General features: G+C 40.8%; 1 protein-coding gene across 4 annotated transcripts in view; it reads left to right on the top strand.

Moving 5' to 3' along the window:
• Window positions 1–316: 316 nt before the first annotated feature.
• Window positions 317–24,347, top strand: part of zfyve9a (zinc finger, FYVE domain containing 9a) — a 38,165-nt gene continuing 14,134 nt past the window's right edge. The window contains exons 1-9 of one of the 4 annotated variants that reach the window (XM_085255074.1): window positions 317–579; window positions 11,765–11,880; window positions 13,390–13,497; window positions 14,819–16,242; window positions 17,152–17,251; window positions 18,851–19,051; window positions 20,120–20,271; window positions 23,425–23,554; window positions 23,934–24,056. In XM_085255074.1, the coding sequence (XP_085111200.1) occupies window positions 13,428–13,497; window positions 14,819–16,242; window positions 17,152–17,251; window positions 18,851–19,051; window positions 20,120–20,271; window positions 23,425–23,554; window positions 23,934–24,056 (2,200 nt within the window). In that variant the 5' untranslated portion in view covers window positions 317–579; window positions 11,765–11,880; window positions 13,390–13,427. The remainder of the gene's footprint in view (window positions 580–11,764; window positions 11,881–13,389; window positions 13,498–14,818; window positions 16,243–17,151; window positions 17,252–18,850; window positions 19,052–20,119; window positions 20,272–23,424; window positions 23,555–23,933; window positions 24,057–24,347) is intronic. The other 3 variants (XM_085255075.1, XM_085255076.1, XM_085255077.1) reach the window with 3 other exon arrangements.

Consider the following 24,347-nt stretch of genomic DNA (forward strand, 5'->3'; position numbering starts at 1 on the left):
ATCTAGTTATAAAATAATACAATAACAACTTACACGTAAAACGTACACACTTTGCTGTTACAGCATCAAAAAGATGGGTTGTTTTAATCGATATATTATCTGTGACCGAATTGGTTGTTTTTCTTAAAGGTAAACATAGTAATTATACTTTTGGTTGGTGTGTTTATTTTATAAAGCAGTTTGAAACAAAAAAAATAACTAAAGAAATGTAATGATGATGTCCAAATTAATTAGATCTGCATTCACAGTTTTTCTCTTGGCGTTATAATGTAACCTCTAAGGGAGATGCTTTGCGTCTTATTTTGAAAACCGGTAGTTTAGGATATCCATTTTGGCTGACTTATCGCTGCTCCTTCTTTTCCCCAGTATTAAACCTTGGGGGAGGGATCCTTGAGTGCTGCTGTCGCACAACTACGCTAGACTAGAAGCTTTACTTTCCGACTGTTTGAATCAGGCAGGCAGGCGGTGGTGGGTCTACGCGAGACGGATACTCAAAAATAGCTCTGAAAGACGATCAGGTATGGCGGATGCTAACGGAGGGGCTCCGCGGGACTTTACGTAAAGATGAGGATTCCTCCGGTGAGTAACTGGATTTGTTTTCGTGACATTTCACGGGTCTGCTGTTGCTCCAACGTTTACAAAACCGCCATTGCAACGCCAACTATCGATGCAGCCCAAGTGAGCGTGGACGGCTGCGGTGCTATCTTTTTTGGCTTATTTGGTGGATAAACGGTGAGGAATATGGAGAAGGTGCCGTTACGGTAACACTATATCTTACGTCTATTACACAACGCGCTCTCCTTTACATTGCCAGCTGCGGATAGACAGCCAGTGAGGTTGATAGCAGTGCGACAGGAGGAAAATACTTTGGTGTGGGTGACTTAATGTGAGGAGGAAGGCTTTTATGGTTTCTATTAACCGTTATGACTGTCCGTTAGCAACGGAACCCACCGAGTCAGTGACGGCGTGAGTGTCCGCCAGAGCAGCAAGTCTCTCCCGTCACTCGGCGCACGACTGCCCGCTCAATCTTTAGGGCTTTCTCCAGTACAGCCAGCTGCTGTTAAGTGCTATTATTTGACGCCTAAAATCTCAGTTTTTGCCACACTGCTAAGACGAATGGGTCAGAATTGTTTTGGAAACTTAACTCGTGGCCTTTGTGAATTTGGTTTAATTCAGCTAGCTGGCCAGCTAATACAACTACCCAAGTTAACAAACAAATAGACAAACACTTCACCGCTGCTGTCGTGTAGCTGCACCAGTTTAACCCACCTTCTTTTAATGACACAGAGTAGCTTTCCATGTGTTTTCCCAGTCTACCTGAGAGTGATCTTCATCCAGCGAGGGTGTGTTTGGCCTGCAGGCACAGCCACAGTGCCACTTATGGTTGCATAATCCAAGCAAGTGGTCATCTATGCGCTCTCAAGGGTTGGTTTGGTGAGCTTTCCTGGTGCTACACCTTTTGTATTTGGTCTCTTTGCTTCTGTCCAGGTCTTGGATAGTCAAGAATTTCAAAATCAACTCGGAATATATTAAAAAAATGTGCAGTTCAGCTAGGATAACTTTTTTTTTTTAAACGTTTTGATTAGGTAAGTTATGCTTCTCAGGTTGAACAGTGCTACTTATGATTTTATAAGCTAATCAAATGGTCGTCTACCTGCTCTGCACAAGTGCACATCTACAATAAAGACTAGGATCCTTTTTGAGTGATCTGTATCTTTTATCCTGGCAATTTCATTAAAAAAATGATATTATGCCTTATAAAATAAATTCCTTGCACTTTCTAATAGATTTTAATAATACAAGGGGTTTCCCTTTGGTGCTGGCTTGAACCTCTCTGGTGGGTGCTAGAAATTCAGGTTACCAAATAGTTGAAAACTAAATTTAAAAAGGGGTTATAATAACATTTAGACTGGATTTTGATTAATGCTCTGCTCTATGTCAAAGTCCTCTCTTATCTATCTGCTGATGATGAGCAGTTTAAACATGGTCTGGTGCAAAATATTTGCAACACAAGTCCCTTTCTTTACAGCTCCCTGAATTACTGACCTCTTATGTCAGTGAGTAGCCTCTTAAAGGGGACCCATTATGAATATCCTTTTTTTGCCACTGTTATGTGAGTGGATGTGCATATTACAAATGCTCAAAAATGGAAAAGGTGAAGTAATGAAATAATGTCAGTGTTGTATATACAAGAAACCACTGTCAGCGAAAAGCTCAGGCTTCACACTGCTCTGCATGCTCGGTTTCAGGTAGTTTTGTCTCTCTTTGATGCCAGCAGGAGCAGATATGCCTAATTTCGTCATCTCAGGCGCAAAGTGCTAGCTTTGAGAACAGAAGCTCCACCCACAGTCCGTCTGTTTGAAAGGGACAGCCAATTAGAAGAAGGTTGGCTTAAAAGAGGAAATAATACAGCTTGTCATTGAGTTGGTTTTGTATCTATGGTAGTTTAGTCCAAACAAACTTTATCAGGTTTCTTGCTGATGCGACTTTTGCATTTGCTGTCCAGACTTTAGTCCAGGCCTGGAGGTGGATTTATCCAGAAGTAGGCCTGTCCCAGGGGCACCTTGAATAGTCATCAGCAATGGCAAATTAAAAAATGAATTTGGGACCAAAGAAAAAGCCACATCACCACCACATATCTTAACGTATATTTATTAATAAAATGGTACTAGATGGTATTTGGCAATATTAATGTGAAATTATTTTTTTCCCATGAAGCATAAAGATATCCCACTTCATCTTCAGGTGGTTATAAATCCCAGTGAGGATGTGTGATTCAACTGATCCAACAGACGCCCGTGTAGAGACGGGCTCTCATGTGTGCAGAGACGTCCCAGATGTAGGTTACTGTATGCTTTCAGAAAGAATTACAAGTCTCCCCAATGGCAGACCAGCAGCCAGTCTCCCTGTGCTGATTTTTCCTTTCTTTGTAGTGGTGGTTAAATGTAGATCAAACATGAGGGAGAAAGGAAGCTCGTAATAGCTTCTGACATGTTCTGTGAAGCAGAGTAGCTCTTTATAACAGGAGGACAGCTACTTTCCTCTTTCCTCCTGAAGGTAAATCTCAGGGGATTTAACTTTTTCAACCTCTCCTGTCAAAGAAATTATTTTATTTTTAAGCGAGCATGACCTTTCAGAGGATACAAACCTGTGGCATGTTTTCCTTTTATGTGTTTTTGCTTTTATTTATTTTGTCTTGAAGAGCAGGAAAAAAAAGCTTAAAGCAGTAGAAGGAGGAGGTAGGACAACTCCCAGTGTACTTCCAGCTTGGGCGTTAAGCATAGCACACATTACATAATAATGTGTCACTCAGTTTGGCGATCATGCTGGTAGAAAGTGATGTCAGTCTATTCTTAAAGAGAGGAAGCGATCACTTGAGGTTTCCTGTATTCACCCTCAGTAGACTGCGTCTGGAACACGGCGGTGCTGGATGTGGAGCTAAAAACATTGTTTCTCAGGATGTGAGATCGTAGTCCTGGGAATTCTTATAGCATGAGAAATAATAGGAAATTCAACGCGTTTTTATTTTATTTATTTCATGATTTATAACATTTACATTTTTTTGTTTCTCCAAATCCAGAGTTGCCGGTTAATCTCACAGCTCCAGATAAATATCATTCTAACTCTTGATTCATCCATTGATTATTTTCATGATTACTTTTTAACAGTGTGAAAAGGGCAGCCTGTTTTCTTTAGTTTCTGTAAATTAAAAGTCTTGGCCAATCACCTATTGTTTGCCTAACCATAACTTTCAAAGGCAAGTAATAAAAATTACACTTCTTATTTAAAAATATAGTTGCAGATAATAATAAATAATAAATACATTCAGTGTTTTCTTTTTACAAAATGTTATGTCCTACTTGTTTGTGTCATGTACATGTTTGCTATGGAAAATTAATCCCTCCCTGAGGATGAATTTATGCTAATCTACTTATAATTTACTACTAATACTAATCTATAGTAATGTACTATACTGCTTAGAAGGAGCCTGAGTTTCAAGTGATCTTGAGCAATAATTCTCCTGTCTTTCTGAAGGTTTTTCAGAGTTTTTCTCTGAGCATTGCCTGCTTTTTCACTCATTGTAGTCCAGTTCTTATATCTGACCGTTTTCAGAAGAATATTTTTGTTTGCTTGTTGGTTTGTTAAGCCACTTAACACTGACATTATTTATTCCAATGTAAAAAACACCCCTAACTCAAGAGGTGAAGCAGTGTTGTCTACACATAAGACAACTTGGCTAAGACCCAGTTTTAAATTCTATTTTTATGCAGCTTATGGGCAGCCTGTCACAAAGACACATAAGTTGTTCCATTTTCATTACTTAAATTTACAAAAAATACCCAAGAGAACACAGTTTGACTACACAAAATAGTATTTTTGACCAACAAGGTCTTTATGTCCTTAAGAAATGGGAAATCCAGCAAAGACCTGTCAGAAGACATTAGAAATGCATCTGGCTCCTCAGTTGATCCATCTACTGCTCACTGAAGACTTCTGTAATGATCTCTGTGGACAGTATAGCAAATTAGACAGGAACTGGTCTGAAAATGGGTGAAATTATTCAGTGATGAATAAAAGTCAGATTTGGTGTTTTTGGTTCAAATCTTTGTCGGTGTGTACAAAGGAGTTGGGAAGAGAATTAGAACAACAAGTGTCTACAGAGTTATCTGTAAAGCACTGCAGAGGCTCTGTGGTGGATTGGGGCTGTATTTCTGCCAATGGTGTTGGAGATTTTGTCAAAGTTCAAGAAATTACAAATGTAAAAAAGTAACATCAGATTTTGATCCTCTATGCAAGATCATCTTTAAAACAGCTTCATTTTCAGGATGACGATGATCCCAAACACACTGCTTATGCAATAAAAGAATAGCTGGATAGAAAAACACACAATGGAACATTATCTTGTCATGGATTGGCCTTCCTAGAGAACAGAAGCACTGAAGCAGTGAGGGATCATCTTGATAGAGAACAGAACAAACAGCAGCCAGCATGCAAAGAAAGAGCTTTGGATGTCCTTCAAGAAGCCTGGAGAACTATTCCTGAAGACCACTTGAATAAATTACAAGAGAGCTTAGATTTTAAAGTTTTAAAAGAGACATTAATGTTAATTCCTAACTCTGTGTTTTTATTCTTGGACAGTAAAAATGTCTGTCAGACATTCCAATTTGTTTTTTCTAATTTAAATGTTTCATTTTGTCAGAACAACATTCCAATACCAAAAAATAAGCAAAGTTTTGGGTTTTTTTTGTATCTACATATGTACTGAAAAATTATGTCAGTATAAGACTATAATATCTTTCTTTCTGCGATGGACAAAAGGAGACAGATTTTCAATGCGAGTTATTAAATGGCCACAAATACTAGGAAAATGCACAGACTTATGTTAAGTAAGTTAATGCACACTATTTGCAGACTGATTGTGCTTATGTACGCAGTTACCCGCCCCCCCCCCACCCCCCCAAAAAAAAGGTCAAATTTTGAACCAAGAAATAGAAAGTTTGTGCATAATTGAATGCAATTAGGACTGTAGTTTATGATTGATGATTAATATACTCTGCCTTAAACCAGTGGGAGCTGGCAAGGGCTTCATATTCAGCCAAGAAAATGATAAGGAAGAAAGAAGTTATTTAATTTTTTTTCATTTTCTTTTGCTTATAAAGACAATTTTGTGTTTAAATCATTTACATCAATTTGCGATACTGGTCTGTGTACGCATGAATGCAGCCATCAGCGATGGCTTCTAACCGGGTTACCGTTTGCCGTCAAACTCCCTTAAATACTTAATGAGCTGTGACCAAGTCTGAACACTTAGAAACATTTATGGAGGACATTTATTTTTAATTTCACCAGGAAATCTTGGGTCATTCTCAGGGTTCAGATGGCAAAAACACCAATTTTACTCTTGAGTAACTTTTGGCTTACAGGCACAGACTTTTTTTTTTTTTTTTAACAGACTTGTAAGGGAAACGCGTGTGGAAATGATAACTTTAATAATGAGCAACTAATATTTAAGGAGCCCATGCCAATGAGTGACCTAAATCCTGTTGGACTTAAATGCTGTTAGTAATGGGTTCATGGTCTTTTAATTGGTGTGACATGTGAAGTGCACGTCATACCAATTAAAGGGCCTGCTCATAAAATGTGGAGAGTAGAGGACATTTATGTGCACACATTCAGGAAATAGCCACAAATGTAACACAAAATTGTTAGAAATATACTTGTAGTAACCCATGAAATATTGAAATAGTCCAAAGCTTGTGTATAACCAAAACATAAATGTCTGATTACACTAATGATTGTAGAGGATATCCACCTCATTGGCGAGGAAGCGAATGCTGCTCCCTCTCAGGAAATAACAACAGGATACAGGAGTCGTTGTTCTGATTGCGTGGACCTAATGAACTGTTTAGCATTCTGGTATGTCCGAGCTTCCTCGCTGTTTATGCCCTTGTCTTATTTAATTTGGCTGCCGTGCCAGGCAGGTCCAGTCGGGTATGGTTTATCATGTTAGTAGCCTGATGGGCCACTTCAATATTAGCATGTCTGGCTGACACTGGAGCGTGACTGTTGGAGTGAGCCTGGAGATCAGCTGCTGGTTGCTCGATTTAAAAATAGTTCCTTGTTGTGTTTGGTACGTGTGCTCGTATTGAGCTTAACCAAAGTTTCAGTTAGGGCTGGGCAGTTAATTCGACTTTTAATCTCAACTGATTTTGATGACCAGCAGTTATGAAAATGAAATAAATTGGAAGGAACGGTTACTGATTTGCATTCATGATCAATACAAAGCTGTAGTTCTTTTCCAATTAATTAAAGCTCACACCTTTCCTTTACACTTGTGCGCTTCCACCCCTCTAAAGGTTTAGATTCATTTGCTCTTTAGTTCAGTTCTAACAAAGATGACTCAAAGAGAGCCCTAAGTTAGTAACATTGATCTAGAAAATTCTCTCACTTTCAGTTGAATATGAAGGATTATTAATGGTTGCCGTCATGAAATATCACACAGTTCTTACATTTTTGGTGGGGTGTGCCAGTTGACCGTTTCCCTGTGGCTGCTGTTCACTGCCAACACTGCCTCCCGTCGCCTCAGTCTGCACTGCCGGCCTCAGACATCCTGCGGTAAAGACAGATCAGTGGTTACCCTTGAGTGATAGGCTGTTTAGGTAATAATTAAAATGATTATTCTATTTCAAATGAAATAAAATCTGTTTAAAAAGAAAACTGATTGATTGAATAAACATGTTAAATAATTAAGATTATGATACAAACCATTATTGTGCTGCCCTGCCTCCAGTCCGCTGTAAGCAATCCGTTTCAAACAGGCTCTTAAGATCTATCTATAACAGGGGTGGGCAACTCCAGGCCTCGAGGGCCGGTGTCCTGCAGTTTTTAGATATCACTCTGGGTCAACGCACCTGAATCACATGATGAGTTCATTCATTACCTCTGGAGAACTTCAAGACATGGTGAGGAGGTCATTTAGTCATTTAAATCAGCTGTGTTGGATCTAAAACCTGCAGGACACCAGCCCTTGAGGCCTGGAGTTGCCCACCCCTGGTATACAAGCAGGAAAGCTCCACCCACCTGCAGTTCAAATCTTTTGTTTACAAGGGGCAGCCAATCAGAGGAAACCTGTCTTAAAGGTAGTGAGAATGGAGCTAAAAGTGTTTGGATTGGGTTTTTTTGGTTTTGGACTTTTGTTCGGACAAAACAAGACATTTAAAAATGAACAGCACGCTGTTTAAATGAGAGAGTAAATAACATTTAAATATATTGTGTATCGAGTTTATTATTGAGGTTTATTCCAGAATAGATTAGTTTTACATTTCATGCCAGTCTGTCAAGTTATTGATGAGGCACTGATTTTAAAACCACAGATGTGCATTAGCCAAAGAAAATTTAAACACAGTGTTGTGGCCTCTCTATCAAATAAATCATTAGTGTATTGTTCACAGAGGGGTTATAATAATTATCAGCTGAGCTGTTCTATCATGCACAATCTCGATATTCTTGCTTTACTGTAGGCGGCATCACACGTTTTCTTCTTTGATGGTTTTTGATGAGTTGCAGCATGTTTGTACACAACATGTTCTTAAGAATTTGTTACTGCAGGACTGTTTTCCTCTCTGACTGACACAATTTCATGCACATATGCCTCCTCTGAAGCATCTTTCTGAGTTTACATGTCTAAAAATATGACTTGTTCATGCACTTTGACTAAAGATGCATTATTCAACGCCTCTGCAGAGTAATTAAATCTTAATCAGGGATGGGCTCCTGTCCTTATGGAGGCGTGTCTGTGTGAGTGTGTATGTGTTTACGACAGCTCCACTGGATGCTTTTATAGTGTAAGACTGTTTTAGAAGTCTTTCATTAGGAGGGAAACTTCTCACCTGGGGAAAACGATGCAGAGGTTGGCTGAGGTTAAGACTTGGTGCTTAGATGTTTCTTCAGTTCAGCGGTCAGAGCAGGAGGTATGAAGATAATTTGCTCTCCAAAGCGAATCACCTCACACGCTTTAGTTGTAATTTTTCCTTTTAAACTTCACTTTTTTTTTGTTCTTTGTCTTGCTGATGCTACTTTAGTGTCCAGCAACATCCTCCAGCTATAGACTTTATATAAAAGATGGTGGATTATAGCACCTGTGTCTGGTGCCTTGCATCTGCATTCTTTCTAGTAGCCAACAGGAGGTTGACTCCTTTATTTGAAGAAGTCTGGTTGTATAAAATTTTTGACACCCCTCAACTTTGACCTCTGTCAACTTTGCTGATGTCTTATTTCATACAGAATGGTGTTCTCTTTGTAAATTACAGCGCTCAATGGAAGGACAATACAGCAGAGTGTCCTTTAAGGTTGACCTACCTTGTGATTGACAAGCTCACATGCAATACCAAAACTTCCACTATACTGGTGAACACGCACAACTCCAAGTGCTGTCACATTTGCGATATCGATAATTACAGTAAGTACTGGTTTTGGTGACATGCCTACTTAAATCATGCCTTAAATCAAACAATCAGTAAAACATGGCACTTTTGTCTGACTAAAGTAAACAACCTCTTCACTGTGGATGTGTCCATTTCTTTTATACAGTCAATGTCTCTAGCTTTTTTTTTTTTGTTTTGCTCATTTTTGATTCAGTTATTTGAAAAACTAGTCAATATGACTTACATTAAAGAAATGCGTAATAAAAATGATTCTCAAAAAAGAAGTTGTTGAGATTATGCAGATAACAGTTTATTGACTCTCAGTATTTCTTAGGGTCTAGCAAAATTCAGTAACATATAGTAGTAGTAATAGTATGAAAATGAAATATCTAACTCTTGTTTAATCTTCTTTTTAAATCAGACAATTCCCAAACCAGTAAATAAAGCCATCGGCTATGAATTGCATGCTGTTATAATCAGTGTTGATCAAAGTCCTGCAGGCTGTTAAATTTTGTAAAAGCTCAAGCACCATGTAGTACAACCTAATATTTCAGTTTGTTCACTTTTTATTCAATATTTTAACTTGCGTGGCGCTTTTCCCACAAGTATAAAATCATTTAAGTTACCTGAACGCATCATTTTCCATCAGATCAAAGAGACTTTGAGCTATTTGCCCATTTTTAACCTCTTGACTTGAAAAGGGTCCAGAGTGGATTGTTTGTATACCATTAGCTCAGAGTAACATTCGCTTTCAGGAGCTTTGTATTCCAAAGTAAAGTCCCTAAAATGTTAGAAAGTAAGCCCCCGATACTCAGTCGACTCAGCTGCACAAAAGGCATGGAATGAAGCCCTGTTCCTCTTTCTGTCAGGAAAGCTCTGGACTCGATCATGTATTAGCTTTTTGTTTGTTTTTTTTTGTTTTTTTTTTTGGGGGGGGGGGTTCATTTTCAAGAATTTTGGCATATGAGTTTAGAGAAAATTTTCACCGCCCTGCACCTGTGGAGTGTTTTTAAGCATGCAGTGCACAAGTTGATTGAATCATTCATCGTGTTTTAAATGTCAGTCTGACAACTTGTATTGTTCGGTTTGTTTTTACTGGCTGTGAATATTTCAGTTTTTCACCACTTTCTCAGAAAAGTAATGGAAAGCACCTCTGGTGAGCTCCAGCAGCACTACCTCAGTTTACTCCTGTTTGTAGCCGTGATAACCTCCGTCAGCCCTGTTCTTCTGAAATGGTACAATCCCACATCCATATTCCATGTTTACGCTCCTGTCCGGTGCCTTTACGGTTTTGTGCTGACGTCATGCCCCCACTTGCATCTTAAACTAAGCGGGAAATATGTTGACTCTGCTCATTTCTGCGAGGCCTTGGCCCTGTGGAATATTTGGTCTCTGGTGTAATCCGTGGTTTCGTTTGTCCTTATGAGGATGACCCTGAAGTTTAACCTGGCTGTTACTCATTTGCAGCCGCACCACATTACATCCTCGCTCCAAGGTCTCCTCGTCAGCAAGGACACATGGGGCAGGTTTACTGTACAGGCTTCAGCTGCTGTCCATTCATAGCTCTGATTACCCTGTCAGGCTTTGATGGGCAATGCGTATAATAATGTGCAGCATAGCATACATGGTGATCGGCCGTTGCTGGGTATTGTTTATTAGCTTTAGTCTAAGAGAGTAGCAGCATGAATGTGATGTGTAGCTTCCCTTTTTATGAGCATAATAAAGTATCCGCTTGTTAACTAATCGACCCCTTTTCAGCGTCCAACTGTTTCCTGCGTTGGATGAGGCTTTCATTTAAAAAAAGAATTAAGAGCTGCACTGACTTTTTTTCCTCCAAAATATTCAGTTGTTATTTTTGGCCTCTCCAGCTTGTTATTAGTACTGTCTATTACCCCTTGGAGCTATGTTTTTAAGAAGACATGATGTACTCTACAGCCCATAGGCTCAAATATTTAATCTTGTCAACTTGGGTAAGATTTCAGTGTGGACGTTAACTTAAATCAGCAATACAGCCAATGAATCCACCACCAGCTGGGTCCCATCTTTGTGAAATTTACATGTTGTTCTTGATTGAGTTCCCTCTGCGTTCTCTGGATCCCTCCCACAGTCCACATAGGAAGCATATTAAGTTAACTGGTGAGAATTTGCCATAGTTAGAAATGTGAGCAAGATTGGTAGTCTGCGTGCTAGCCCTGCGATAGATTGTAAACCTGTACGCCAGCTCTTGACCCCATGACAGGGTTAAGAAACAGATGGATCTGGCTTGTTAACAGAGTGCAGCTTGGAAACAAGCTCCATTTTCACTTATTTGCCCAAACTTTGTCACACAGATTCCTGTCTCAAGACCAAAACACCGGTTACCCTTAAGTAACACGGTGTCTTTGCATCACTTGGTTCCCTGTCACTCTGTTTTTTGGAGCTGCCTGAGCCACAGGCTCATTTCAAGTGGAGCACAGAAGCATTGCAGCCAGAGATGAATTAAAACGAGTCTCTCTCTTTCTCCTTTTAATATCCTGCATTGGACTTTATTGCTTTTAAATATAGTGACAGACCTTTTCACAAGTACTAGACTATTAGCTAGCATTGCCCAGTACACCTTGATCAGTGTGCAATTTTGTAAATGTGTTGTTATTAGCTCCTTTTTTAAAAATGTTTAATGCAAACTGTGAGTGTGACGCCACAGTTCTCCAAGCACATGTTTACAGGGGAAAAACACGAGAAGTGTAACCTCAGCCCTAACCTTACTCGCTGTATAATAGTTAGACAGCATCTTTTTTTTTTTTGGCACATGAGTTGATAAGCAGCACTTTACTGAATAGTGTTTCCTCTCCTTATCTCAGGTGTGGGCGCTGGGCGCTTGCCAGACTGGGTGAGCTGAGAACTAAGACTGAAACCTGTTGAGAGAAAGGGGGGAAAAAAATATCACCTGGGACTGCTGAGGAGGACCTCTGTGCAGGTGAGGACTGACAGATGTGATGAAGATGAAGTGTTTATACAGGCTTTACTTTTCAAATGGATTTTAGGGTTTGTGATTCACAACATGTGACAGTGCAAAGCAGGTGTAAAACATGACTGATATACATTTTTATGATTTCAGCTTAATAAGTGTAAACTGTTAGAGTAGCAGTTCAGAGAATATGAAAAAGTCCCATTAAAACAATTAAATAAAATCATAAACAAAGAAGATAAAATGCAAAATAAACCCCAACTACCTGTTTTTTTTTTTTTTTTTTTTTTTTTTTTTTTTCTGCTATCATTCAAAACATTTCCCAGGCTTGTCACTTTAAAGCAGAACTCCAGTGTTACCAAGTAATATTACAACAGGCACAAGCTGTGTTTTTTGTTTTTTTTTGTTTTTGTTTTTAAATTTACCTGCACACCTAACCTGCTTAGGTATGCAGCATGAGTTACCATGGCAATGCAAAGTGAACCACCTTTGTAATACTAAAAAGCAAAGATTAAACCTGAAGATACTTCACTAAAGCCCCAAATCCTGCTTCAAAGTACAGGCCTGTGGCTTTAAATGAACAAAATATTTTGTCTGCATGACTCGCATGTTAAACGCGTTACTCTCTGGGTTAGACTCACAGCGTTTGTAACACTGAAAGCTTCATTTTGCATTATTAACAAGCTATGAGCAAATTAGAGAGTATTTCCTTGCTCTGAAGATCCTCAGATCTAAAAGACTCGGCATCCTTTCTAAAGTTGACAACTGCAACACGTTTTTTGCTAAAGTCTACCTCTATGCCCTCACCTCTCGGCACTTTTGGTACTCCAGAGTTGAAGTTTTCTGTCACAGATATCTGCAAAACAAACACTGCATGCTGCATCTGCATCTCACAGAGCTTGAAATGTGTTTACTGTGCAATATTAAAAACGCACAGTAATCAAACATGGTTTTAATGACGCAAACCTTTGGCAAACTGCAGCATTGTCACTGTGGAAACCACCTACCGTTCTTCCTGACTAATTGATGTCCAGAGTTTGGCAGTTTAAAAAAAAAAAAAGCAGACAAATGGTTGTCAGATTTATTAATTTTGAAAATAAGCTTAAGTCTTAATGTAGCAACACTGATAGGACGGGCCTGCTCTCTTTAAAAATGAGGAGAATAGACACAAGGGACATTGAAACACCTTTCCTTACATTGAAGTCAGTTTGGCTACTTCATATCCTGACTGTCAGCTTCAGTTGGGAAATTTGCTAATCAGAAAGATTTAGACCATGCCCACATGTCTCTGTCATTATCCCTGTGACCTCAGAGTAATCATTAAAGAGAGAACTGCTTGGGAAGGAAATGAGGAGAGAGAAAAGGGAGTTGGAGAGGCTGTTTTTCCTCAGTCAAATGATATTGGAGTGAGGAGAGGATATAGAAAGGAGATATGATTCTGGCCGTGCGAGGCATTTACATATGGTATGGAAATGTGACAGACTCTGGCGTTGAGGACACATTTGCTGCTGCTCTTAGGTTCACACGGCCGTCAGCAGGGTGGAGCTTCCTGACCCATGGAGAATTACTTCCAGGCCGAGGCCTTCAACCTGGACAAGGTGCTGGACGAGTTCGAGCAGAACGAAGGTGAGCTTTAATAGATGCAGACAGCAGACGAGGACAAGCGGTGAGTCATTGCGGACGAGGAAAGGCGAACAGAAAAGGAAAAGCTGCTGTCAGCGTGCCATTGCACAACCTCTGAGAGTAAATCATCAAGGTGTCAGAAAATCAGCCACCGCCCATTAAGTCTGAGTAACATTCACAGGTGGGGATTGAGGGCGGGCCACGAGGGGATAGGATTAATTGAATTTCCCATTTCCCTTAGGCTTTGAGACATCGTGTAACTGGTGCAAGACAGGAGGGTTGGCTGTTTTCATCACACTTAATGATCCCAAAAGTGTGTCGGAGCCTTTTTGGAGACTCTGTGATTTCACAGTTTATTTATGGTAATTGTGAAGTAAACACTGCATTACTGAGCTGTGTATCTGCATTCTCTCAGCATTCCAGCACAAATGCCTGTTATAGGGAAAAAAAAAGGATGGCTCTTCTTCTAAATTTGTCTTCTAAAGTCCTGCAGATCCATGGGCACAAAGTAGAGTTTAATGTTACTGTGAACTTGGTGTGTATTTTGTCTGTGTGTGGTTATCTTTGACCTCTGTCAGAGATCCAGCTTGGCAGATTAAGTGTGTGTGTGTGTGTGCTGCACACTGAAACAGCTTAGCATGAACTGCAGCGGATGGAGGCGAGGGCCGACTGTGTGAGGAAGTCGGTTTAAAGAAATATTTTAAGAATTTCTACTTGTATTACACAGTAGTTATATGTCGGCTTGACTGATGGCTCCCAGGGGCGAGCAAGCCATTTTGGCCCACTTTCTCAGAATTTCCCAGTCCATCCACACACTAATTTCCCACTCCATGCCAACCTCATTTCTCAGTTCATCCCCTGCTTTGTTCCTGCCATTTATAGCTTTTTCGATCACCTGGAAGTGTGTATCTTTGTATCAGTTCTCTGTGGCTGTTCTTGTGAGGCTGTTCAAGGGTTCATGATCTCCTAACCACTTCCTCGTATTTCACATTTCATGTGTTAAGCAGAAAATTGGAAGCTGTTTGGAAAGTGTAGATAAATGGTTGTGTCCGGCAAATGCAAAGTGGAATAGGGGACTACATCAAGACAAGTATTAATTTATGTCTTTATAGATATTAAATGGTGCAGGCTTCATAAGACCAAGCATGAGCACCAATTTTTCTGACATGAGGATGACAATACCAGTTTATACATTAATATTTTGGTTGATTTCGTAAAAAAAAAAAAAAATAGTTGTAGATATAATTTGTGAGTACATTAAAATACGTTCAAAGAGCTTCTGCTGAGATCCATACAGTCTTTCATTTTCCTTTTTTCTCTGCAGATGAGACGGACACTCCCATTCTTTCAGATGCTAAGTGGACCCAGATCCTGGCCCCACCAACCCACATGCTCTCTTTGAACCCTGCGCTGGCTCACGCAGACCTCAGCCCCCGGGAGAGTCCCCTGTCATTTAAGACCCTCCCCGACTCATCCTCCACCCCTCCCTCAGGGGCTGATCTGAAAAGGCATCCTGGTCCCGAACCTCCATCCTGGGCAGAGGAGAGGCCGGCAGACGTCCACAGCCCTCCCCTCCCCCAGCCCAATATCGGCAAACTGGTGGGCACCGACGACCTCTCGCCGCCCCCTGTGACGGCCTCTGACAACGTGGAGAATGGCTGCCTGTCCAGTCCACAGCTGGATGCGCTCAGCAAAGAGATAAGTTCTCCTGCAGACATCCAGCTTGGTGATTCTGGCCAGGAGACTAAACGTGAAGAGACAGCTGCCTCATCCGGAGGAGGAGGCTCGTCTGTCAGTCACACTCGCTTCAGCTTTGAGGTTGGATTACAGGAACAAACACCCACCACAAAAATTCTCCCAAATGTGGAACACACGGCACAAAATGGGGATGATGGCAGTTCAGCTGCCTTACAGGACTTTGGCCTAGAAACGCAAACTAGAATTTTAAAAGAGGAGCAAGGGGAAAGTCTCCTGAATGGAAGCAGGGTTGTTCAGAGTGGGTGTGAGTTGGAGGAGAACGGTGCGTCTCCTTCGGACAAGGTTGGGCTGGAGAAGGAAAGGAGATGTGGTCCAGAGGGACAAGTAGACCAGCACCACAGAATAGCAAATCTTCCAAATGGTTTGGAACAGGAGAGCGGGACTAGCTCTAAGCCTCAGGAGGTGGAAGAGAGGGTAGAGGAAGGTGTTTCCCCCTCTCCTGTCCCCTCAAAAGAGGACTCTGTAACTGAGGAGAAAGAAATGGAGGAGAGCAAGCAGGAAAGCGGCGAGGGAGGAGCGGGGGGATCGGGTTGCATCCAACCAAAACTCAACAACCGGCTACAGCCAGTCAGCATTCCCTATGGAGGCGCCCGACCCAAACAGCCCGTCAGCCTCAAGCTCCAGATCCCACAGCCGTTGTCGGGCCAGGTGCAGAACCTGCTCAGTCCGTCTGCCGCCAACAAGAACAAGAACCTCGAAAACCAATGCCGGAAAGGCACACCCTCCGAAACGTCGCCTGGCGGGACTGACCAGAGTGCAGTCAGAGTGAATGGAGAGGGCATCATCCACTCTCCATCCCTCATACCCCCAGAGAGCCCAGACAATGATCTCCAGGCAGGGCAACAAGGTGCTCTGTGCAGGAAACCTACCAGCTCTCTGGGAGAGGTCGCCCCTGTGTGGGTGCCTGACTCCCAGGCTCCAGTCTGCATGAAATGTGACGTCAAGTTCACCTTCACCAAGAGGAGGCATCACTGCAGGGCCTGTGGCAAGGTCAGTGGTGTACTAAAACTGTGCTAATCTAACCCATAAAGAGCAGTCTAGCTATAATGACCTATTACACAACTGTGTATCTCTGTGATTATGTTGTTTTTGATGTTTAATAAATCTCGTAAGTGTGCACCAAAAGTAGGCAGTGTTTTAATATTAAGCAAAAACAGAAACGGCGAGATGGAAAAACATGTGGAAATAGCTTTGATAGATGAAGGAGGTAAATTTAATGCAGGGCTGTGATAGACGCTTTCCTCTTTAGGCATTTATTTGCTGATAGTTGGGCAGGTAGCTTTATAGCATTATGCCCACCCACACACACAAAGCAGGTTGTCTGCACTGTGCTCTAAGCTGAAGATGCAGTCGCTGACAGTGCAGTGGAAAAATCGGCAGACTGCTACTTAATTTCCCATGGTAGTAAACAAAATCACACACGCTCCTTGCCACTGGAGCAGGGGGGAGCTGGCACTGCAGTAATACTAACACCTGCACTGGGGCTGCAAACAATAGGCGCAGCGGGAACCTCGGTGCACCCTCCACCACAGTGCTAGATCCACAACTAGATTATAATGGTGCCGCGTGGCTCTGAAATTAAAAGGATCATCTACCCTCTGTCTAATTATTTAAAGTACATGATACTGGAAAATGACACGTAATGAGGTACTAATCCATTGAAAGAAAAGTGTCGTGTACGCAGCTGCAGCTCATTGAAGCGCTGGCTCAGTACATGAAATCAGTGTCCATAAAACGCTACATTTCCTGCACATTTAATGACAACTTTCTGGACGTTCTTTAATTAAAAAATAATAATAATAATTTTTACGTTGAAGGTGATGATGTCATGTTGGAGGTTTGGTCATTTGTAGGATTCTGGTGTGGATTATTTTTCTGTCTCTCCGTGTTGTTTTTAAGGTGTTCTGTGCGGCGTGTTGCAGTCTGAAGTGCAGGCTCACGTACATGGACAGGAAGGAGGCTCGTGTCTGTGTCACCTGTCACTCTGCTCTGACAAGTGGTGAGCATCATTGCAAGTACTGCAAGGTTTCTTCTTTGCAACTTATGAAATCAGATGTTAGAGGTGCAAATTGCTAAGTGTTTCCTCCATATCCTTTTAATGAATTTAGTATGTCCAGATAAAACCTTTGTCCAATTTTACATTTTCTTTATTTGCAGTCACACGGTAGACAGCGGTATATAAAATCATCTGTGTTTATACAACTTTCCAGTGTAATTCCGCTTAGAAGTTTGTTTGTTTCTTTTTACATAATTACAGAACACAAAAACAGACCATGGAGTATTACTTGCTTTAAGAAAGAGAGAAGAATTGGAGAAATAAAAGTGAAATAATTTATAAGAGACTAATAATAGAATAAATAACAAGATTAAACAGTAATAGGGACTTGGTAAGATGTGCTTTCTCTCTCGTGGGATCTTATGGAAAAAGCAATTTGTCTTTATTTATTAATTTTTCTCCACATTATGAAGATTGCATAAGCAACACACAAGTTCTCTAAGGCTGGGCCACCTGGCTTTAGAAATGTGAGCCGCTAAACTCGCAGGTAGTTTATTTTTGCGTTTGCAAATCCAAAAAGAAAGTCTTTCCAATTGAAAACCAAATTTGTTCTGAATAAAGTGTCTAATTTTGCATGACGTTTGCACCACAAAGTTTGAAAACTTTTGAAAAGCCTGAAATCCAGTTCAGCAAGTTGTAATCTAACAGTGCATGACATAATATACAGCAAAACAAAACAAAGCATCACAGCTTTATGCAAAAGTAATCCAGTAAATGCTTCAGAAGAAATAAAGATCGGTTCAATAAACAGAGTAAAGGAACAGGTGTATTGAAAACCTGATTTGGGGCGACAAAACAAAGCGTGTAAACGAAAAGGGTACGAAGCAGAAACACGAACGGTTTTTGACCATGCAAAGAGAAGATCAAAGAGAAGTTGATCAGAGCTTCTTAATGAATAAAAATGTGATCTGTCCAAAGGTTCAGTAGTTAGCAGCAGTTTGATTTTATCTCTAATGTGGCGCAGCTTCTGTATAGATAAATCATGTTTACAGCACACATTTTGACACATCGTGCTATGAAAGGAATGGGTTATATTAATGACTTTAATTATCAGTGCAGGTCAGTCCAGGTTCACTGATTAATGACTTAATAATGAGTTTTAATAATAATGTTGTTCGTTGGCGCCTTTCAAAGGATTCAAGGTCACCTTAAAACACAAAATGAACAAGAACAGCATTAAAAGAGATTTAAACTCCAAGAACACTATGAATGTAAAACGTATAAAACAAGATGGTTACAGCTGATATGCTAATGTAAACAGATGGGTTTTGTGCTGCGATTTAAAGAGTGTCAAAGAGTCTCGTTGATGAGCTGAGGTGAAGCACAGCTGTAGGCTGTAGCAGCTTTAAGGCTGAAGTGAAGACTTACAGGCCTCATTAGAGAAAATAGTAACACCTGTGAATTTTGTGCTATGAAGGAGTACCTGCTTACAGGAAAGTCTTCTAAATTCCCCAAGAATTCTCCTGGTGTGAAAAATGTATGTGTACTTATGTAACGCATGACGACTCCTAATGTTTACTGGTGCCATTTTCTCTCTGTCAGCTCAATCATGGGAAACGCCGGCTGCTGCGAGCAATCAAAGTCCAAACCCCAACAACCCAGCTGAGTACTGCTCCACCATCCCCCCTCTGCAGCAGGCTCAGGCCTCTGGGGTGCTCAGCTCGCCCCCTCCAACCGTCATGGTGCCCGTGGGAGTCCTGAAGCAGCCTGGCAACGAGGGTACGACCTTTACGGCGAATAAAAGTACTCTAATGCTAACATCTTTTGTAACCCTTGAAAGTGACACTTTGTCCTCTGCAGATTTTTCCTTATATGCTGATATTTCATTTAGAGTGTGTGTGTGTGTGTGTGTGTGTGTGTGTGTGTGTGTGTGTGTAATCTCAATGACAGTTTTAGCTTTTAACAGTCGATATAAATCGTAATGTAATCGATATATTGTGCTGTTTATTTCAAAATAATCATTTTTATGGCTCAGTGCACTACTTTCCCAACTGTTTACATTTCTAAATGATCACATTCACCCCACATCAGGCAGTAGTAGCTATAAAATTCATATGTCCTCCTCCTCCAAGTAAATTTTAATTAAAAATCCAAGGTAGTCCACTTAATTACATTTCTTTCTTAAAATAAATCGACTAGTAGGCAAACAATTTATTTATATAGCACTTTTCAAAGACAAGAGCAACTGTTTTGTGGAAAATAATCACACAAAAATTAAAAAGAATGTCCAGAGAATATACATTTAAATGAAGAAGACAGAAAATTATTACATTGCAAAATAATTGATCAATAATACAATAATATGTGTCTGTCTACTTTCAACAGCATACTGAAAAATTATGTATTTTAATATGCTCTAAAATCCTCTAACTTCACGTTGAAGCACCACAGATTTCCTGCTGCGAGGAAGGTGAAATCCAAGGTCACAGGAGAGGTCAAAAGCTCAAATGGAGATGACATAAGATTCAAAATTGGACAGTTGAATTTCATGCTTGATAATAAAACTGGATGAACAGTTTAGGAAAATTGGCATCAACCTACTTCAGTTGGCTCATTTCTGCCAAAATTCAGGGGTCGAAGTGCCTTTATATTTATGTTATTCCAGGTTTCAGTTAAAAACTTTTTGTCGACCAATACCCTTAAGTGTCCTTTTCAGTTTTAGCCCCACAAAATCATTTGTGTGGCTTAATTTATTTTGAAAGAATTTTGGCTGTAGCCCAGTGTAATCATATTAAATTATTGTGATCTCAGCATTGACCAAAACAATTATGATTGATGCTTTTAATTTGACAGCGTGTCTTTGACATTCAGGGTCCGTCTCACGAGAGCAGAGGAGGGTGTGGTTCGCTGATGGAGTCCTACCCAATGGTGACACAGCAGAGTCACCCAAACTGCCGACCTCCAGCTCTGCTCCTTCGCAGTCACTCGCCATCAATAAATCCTCCACTTCTGAGTCCACTGAGGTAGGCTTGGCAGCCCCAACTAATACTATTAGGTTAGCTATGTATGGCCCTATTTGCTACTCTGCATTTTGCTGATGGGAGTCACAAAGAACTCTTTATGTGGTATTGTTGGTGGTATGCTGGCTCAGTCTCAGACTGTGATAAACAGCAGTAGGTCAAAGGAAACATTCCTTGTTGCATTATGAGAATTAGAAAATCCACTTGATTGAAATGCTTAAAGCTGGAATGTGCTTTACTCTGGTCACTCAGCTTGTTTCTAAGTGGATAACGGAACAGCAAGCCGTATCCGGTTGTTTCTGTGGTTTTGGTGTATCGAGCATCAGCTGTCAGGATGATTCATGGCCTCTGAAACAAAGTGACTCCCTGTGAATCCCAGAAAGCCTTATTATGCTTTGTAGACAGAACGTGAGCTTAAAACCAGACTTTAACATGTGAAAGTCAATGTGAGAATTCAAGTCTTGGGGAATTTGATGCCAGAAATTCTTCACCAGAGAAGACGAGCCCTTTAGTTTGACCGGAGCACACGAAAGGCATCTGCTGTGCATTCATGACTGTTTTCATGGTTTGCTTCTCAAATAAAAGCGACTAACCTAAAAAGGGCAGAGTGAGAGAGGCTTTGGTTCAGGCCAGAAGAAAAAGACCCTCAATCAGTTTTTAATTTTACTTATCACAGGGAAGAGTACGATGGAGCCAGTGAAACAAGTTAGACGATGTCCTCTGCCGCTGTGGAGGAGCTTTATCAAATCTGACAAAATGACTCAAGCTGCATAAGTAATCACATTTTGGTAGATTTATAACAGACCGGTCGCAAAGTCTTTGAAAGAAGGTCGAGAGCAATTAATATAAGATGCTATTAATTTGTATTGAGCTTGTTCAAGAAACTTAATGTCGAGATAGCTGTGGTCTCTAATGTCGACCCAATATTTGTCTTTAAATAAAATTTAAAGGAACTTTATTGTGTTAGTTTTCCAGTGTGACGATTTCATTTTTGGAATCTAGTAAAGTAGCTTTGCATGATTTATAGGTCATAATAATCCTTATCTTGTAGACTGTAAATAAACGATGAGTGTAGCCACCACCAGGAGTAATGCAAGAGGCCACCAGGATATCCGGTTGTTAAGTGATGACGCGACGAATCCTACTTCCGGGCCTAAAGTAGTCTGCGTTTAATATGGCTTTTGTGTTGTTAACATGTTTAATGTTATGTATTTTCTTCTATTTGATCTCAAAAAGCTCCTAAAACAGTCAGTGATCACTGTTGACCTCCCTCGGCTTTTATTACCGCTAATCATTTATTTAAGCTCAGTTTTTAAAACCTTAGGATGTAACTACAGCCCAGCCCATGCAGCAGTATATGAATGACTAACCTCGTATTGTGGATGGATTATCTCAGTTGTTCTCCTGGCTGAAGTTTGGTCCTTTTACAGCATCCTGCCATGCGATTACATTTGTTCCTGACCACCGAGAACACTCACGTTAACTTTTATCGAGTGGGAAAAAAGTTAGCTTGTTTATATTATGCTAACATAGCTGTGTCGCTAGCGGTCAAGTAGCACATCATTATATACCAGCTAGCCCAACTTCAGTAACCCTACAAACGTCACTGCGGTTTAGTTTTCTGTCTTCATTTATGTTGGAAGTGATAACAGAGCTGTACGTTTTAATTTGTTTCCAAAACCCCGCAGTCAGGACATGCTATATTGTATTTAGATAGAAACTAGCGAGCTAACTCCCTGCTAACTGCTAACTCCGTTAAATGTCATAAATTCCGTTTTCATGGATGCCTGGATGTTAGACTCAATTGTTACACGTGGTAGAGCAGAACGCTGATCATTTTATTAAAGATGAAAGACTTTAGACAGTTTTTCAACTCTCAGTAATGCCATAGTGATCGTTTGATATATGGACCTGCAGCGGAGTTTAGGCCCAGACACAGCTAGTGACGTCAGACTTTACGACCGGATAACATTAGTCTTTTGGCCACTGCTACATTATTTTTTTTTATGGACAGAAAATTTCCATATTTGGACAAGAAGGTGGAATGCTAAGTTATCAGCTAATGCTCACAATCACGGTTAGCAAGCTGCATTCATAAAGTATAGGGTTGCAATGTACAGGCACTGAGCAGTGCCAAGTAACAAACTAATAAAGTATTCCAACAGGAAGCCACAGGAATATTAGAATTCTCCAAAAGGCACCAGCAGCACAACTCTGGTCTAATTCAGTGGCACACACAGCGGTCAGCTGTAGCACCTGTCAGTCAAGGGAGCTACGGTTCCAACTTGAAGCCTTAGAAAAGTCAAACAAATAAGTAAAGTGGGGGGAAAAAACACCATCACACACATACAATTGTAATGAAATGTCCACACCAAACAAAACATGTTTATTTATTTTTTGTTCCAGGCTGCAAACAGGTTTCTTCTGATTGGCTGCCCCTCAGTAAACAGACAGAGTGGTGTGTGGCTGGCTTCAGCTCACAGGGATTAATCATAATAGATGCCTTTTAAATCTCTCAGGCTAAATTGTTTTGGATCATTACTGAACAGTTCAATAAATGTAAAATCACATTGGCAAAAATATCCAAGGTAAAGTTTAAAGAGAAGTGAATGAGTTCATAAGCAGTCGCCCGTCTACACATCCAGCGGAGCAACAATTAGTATTTTTGTGGAGTTGTTTTCTGCCCACCTGATCAGCGTGGCTCTAATTTCTACTCCCTTACCCTCTAACCGGCTTTCAGCTGCTGAGTACTCCACTCTGCTTTTACAGCACAGTCACACTGCTGTGGAGTAACAGTCTTAGTGAACTAGATGGTGAAGTTATGAGATGCTGTCGAAGCTGTGTGACTCATGCTCTCCACCTGCTAATATTGATCATTGCAGCTTTAAGGATATAAGGGACCAAATGGCTGAAATGTCAGTTTTGTATTGTTTCAAGTATTTTTCTTCTTCTTGGATTATTTTAAAGAGCACTGCTGATATTTAAATCCAACGTGCTCTGTTATTAATATATAGTTACACTTAATGCTTGTTGAACCTGTTCTGCCAATCTCAGCCATAGTTCCTGAGTATTGTCTGTATTATTACATCTCACTGTGTGTTATAACCTTCAGTACATCTAACTCCACACCCCCCCACCTCTTCTCTCCACCCTCAGGCAGCCCATACCCCTGTTGCCCCAGTGGGCAGCCCCGTGGGCAGCTCTCTCAGCCTGATCCCGGAGGACGGGCTCCCTCCCATCCTCATCTCCACCGGAGTCAAAGGAGGTACGGGAGGCCACATCACAGGTGCTTGCCCTCATCCCCACCGTTCTGCTGCCTCCTCATTGCTCCGTCAGCTGCCGTTTTTGTGCTTTTCTTAAATGTTGTTTCTCTCGTGCTTATACCGTCACCGCTCATGTTTCGACCACTCATTGCTAAGAGGGGGCGGGAGGGTGGGTTTGAACACGGTAATGCTGTGGTTATAAGCGATTGCTTGGGAGAGTTTTTAGCTGCTTCCTAATTTGATTTTGTACTCATTTTACCATCTTCAACCCTCTCCTCCTCTCTCTTGACTCTCATTCTGACATCACCGTCTCTCATTCTCCGTTCCTCTCATTTATCTTAACTTTGCCTTGACTCCTCCCGCTACCTGTTTCTTCTTCTACTCCGCTCCGACCACCTGCAGATTACGCAGTGGAGGAGAGGCCGTCGGAGATCGTCCTCATGCAACAGTTGGAGGAGGGAGGCCCAGACCCACTGGTCTTCGTGCTCAACGCGAACCTGCTCGCCATGGTCAAGCTTGTCAACTGTGAGTTAAAGCACTGTTCTGGGGGGAGGATTTTTGGGGGTTTTTTAAAAGAAGAGGAGCAGCAGTGAGCGTAGAGTCAGACTTCTAAATTAATAATTTTTTGATGACAAAAGGGAAAAAGGCAAAATACATATTTGGACTATATACATTTTTTATGATGGCCGATTTTAGCTCTCTTTTTTTCTTTTCTTGTGAATTACTGAGTAGCCATGCTCAAACATGCTCAAATGCCTGAGGAGTTAGGACGTAGAATATGTACTGCCTGGTTCACTTACTGTATCTGTTAAAGTA

This window comes from Mchenga conophoros, linkage group LG18 (assembly GCF_057382185.1).
Source record: "Mchenga conophoros isolate Kocher_MC1m ecotype Shallow Benthic linkage group LG18, M_conophoros_male_GT1.1, whole genome shotgun sequence".
Classification (NCBI taxonomy): domain Eukaryota; kingdom Metazoa; phylum Chordata; class Actinopteri; order Cichliformes; family Cichlidae; genus Mchenga; species Mchenga conophoros.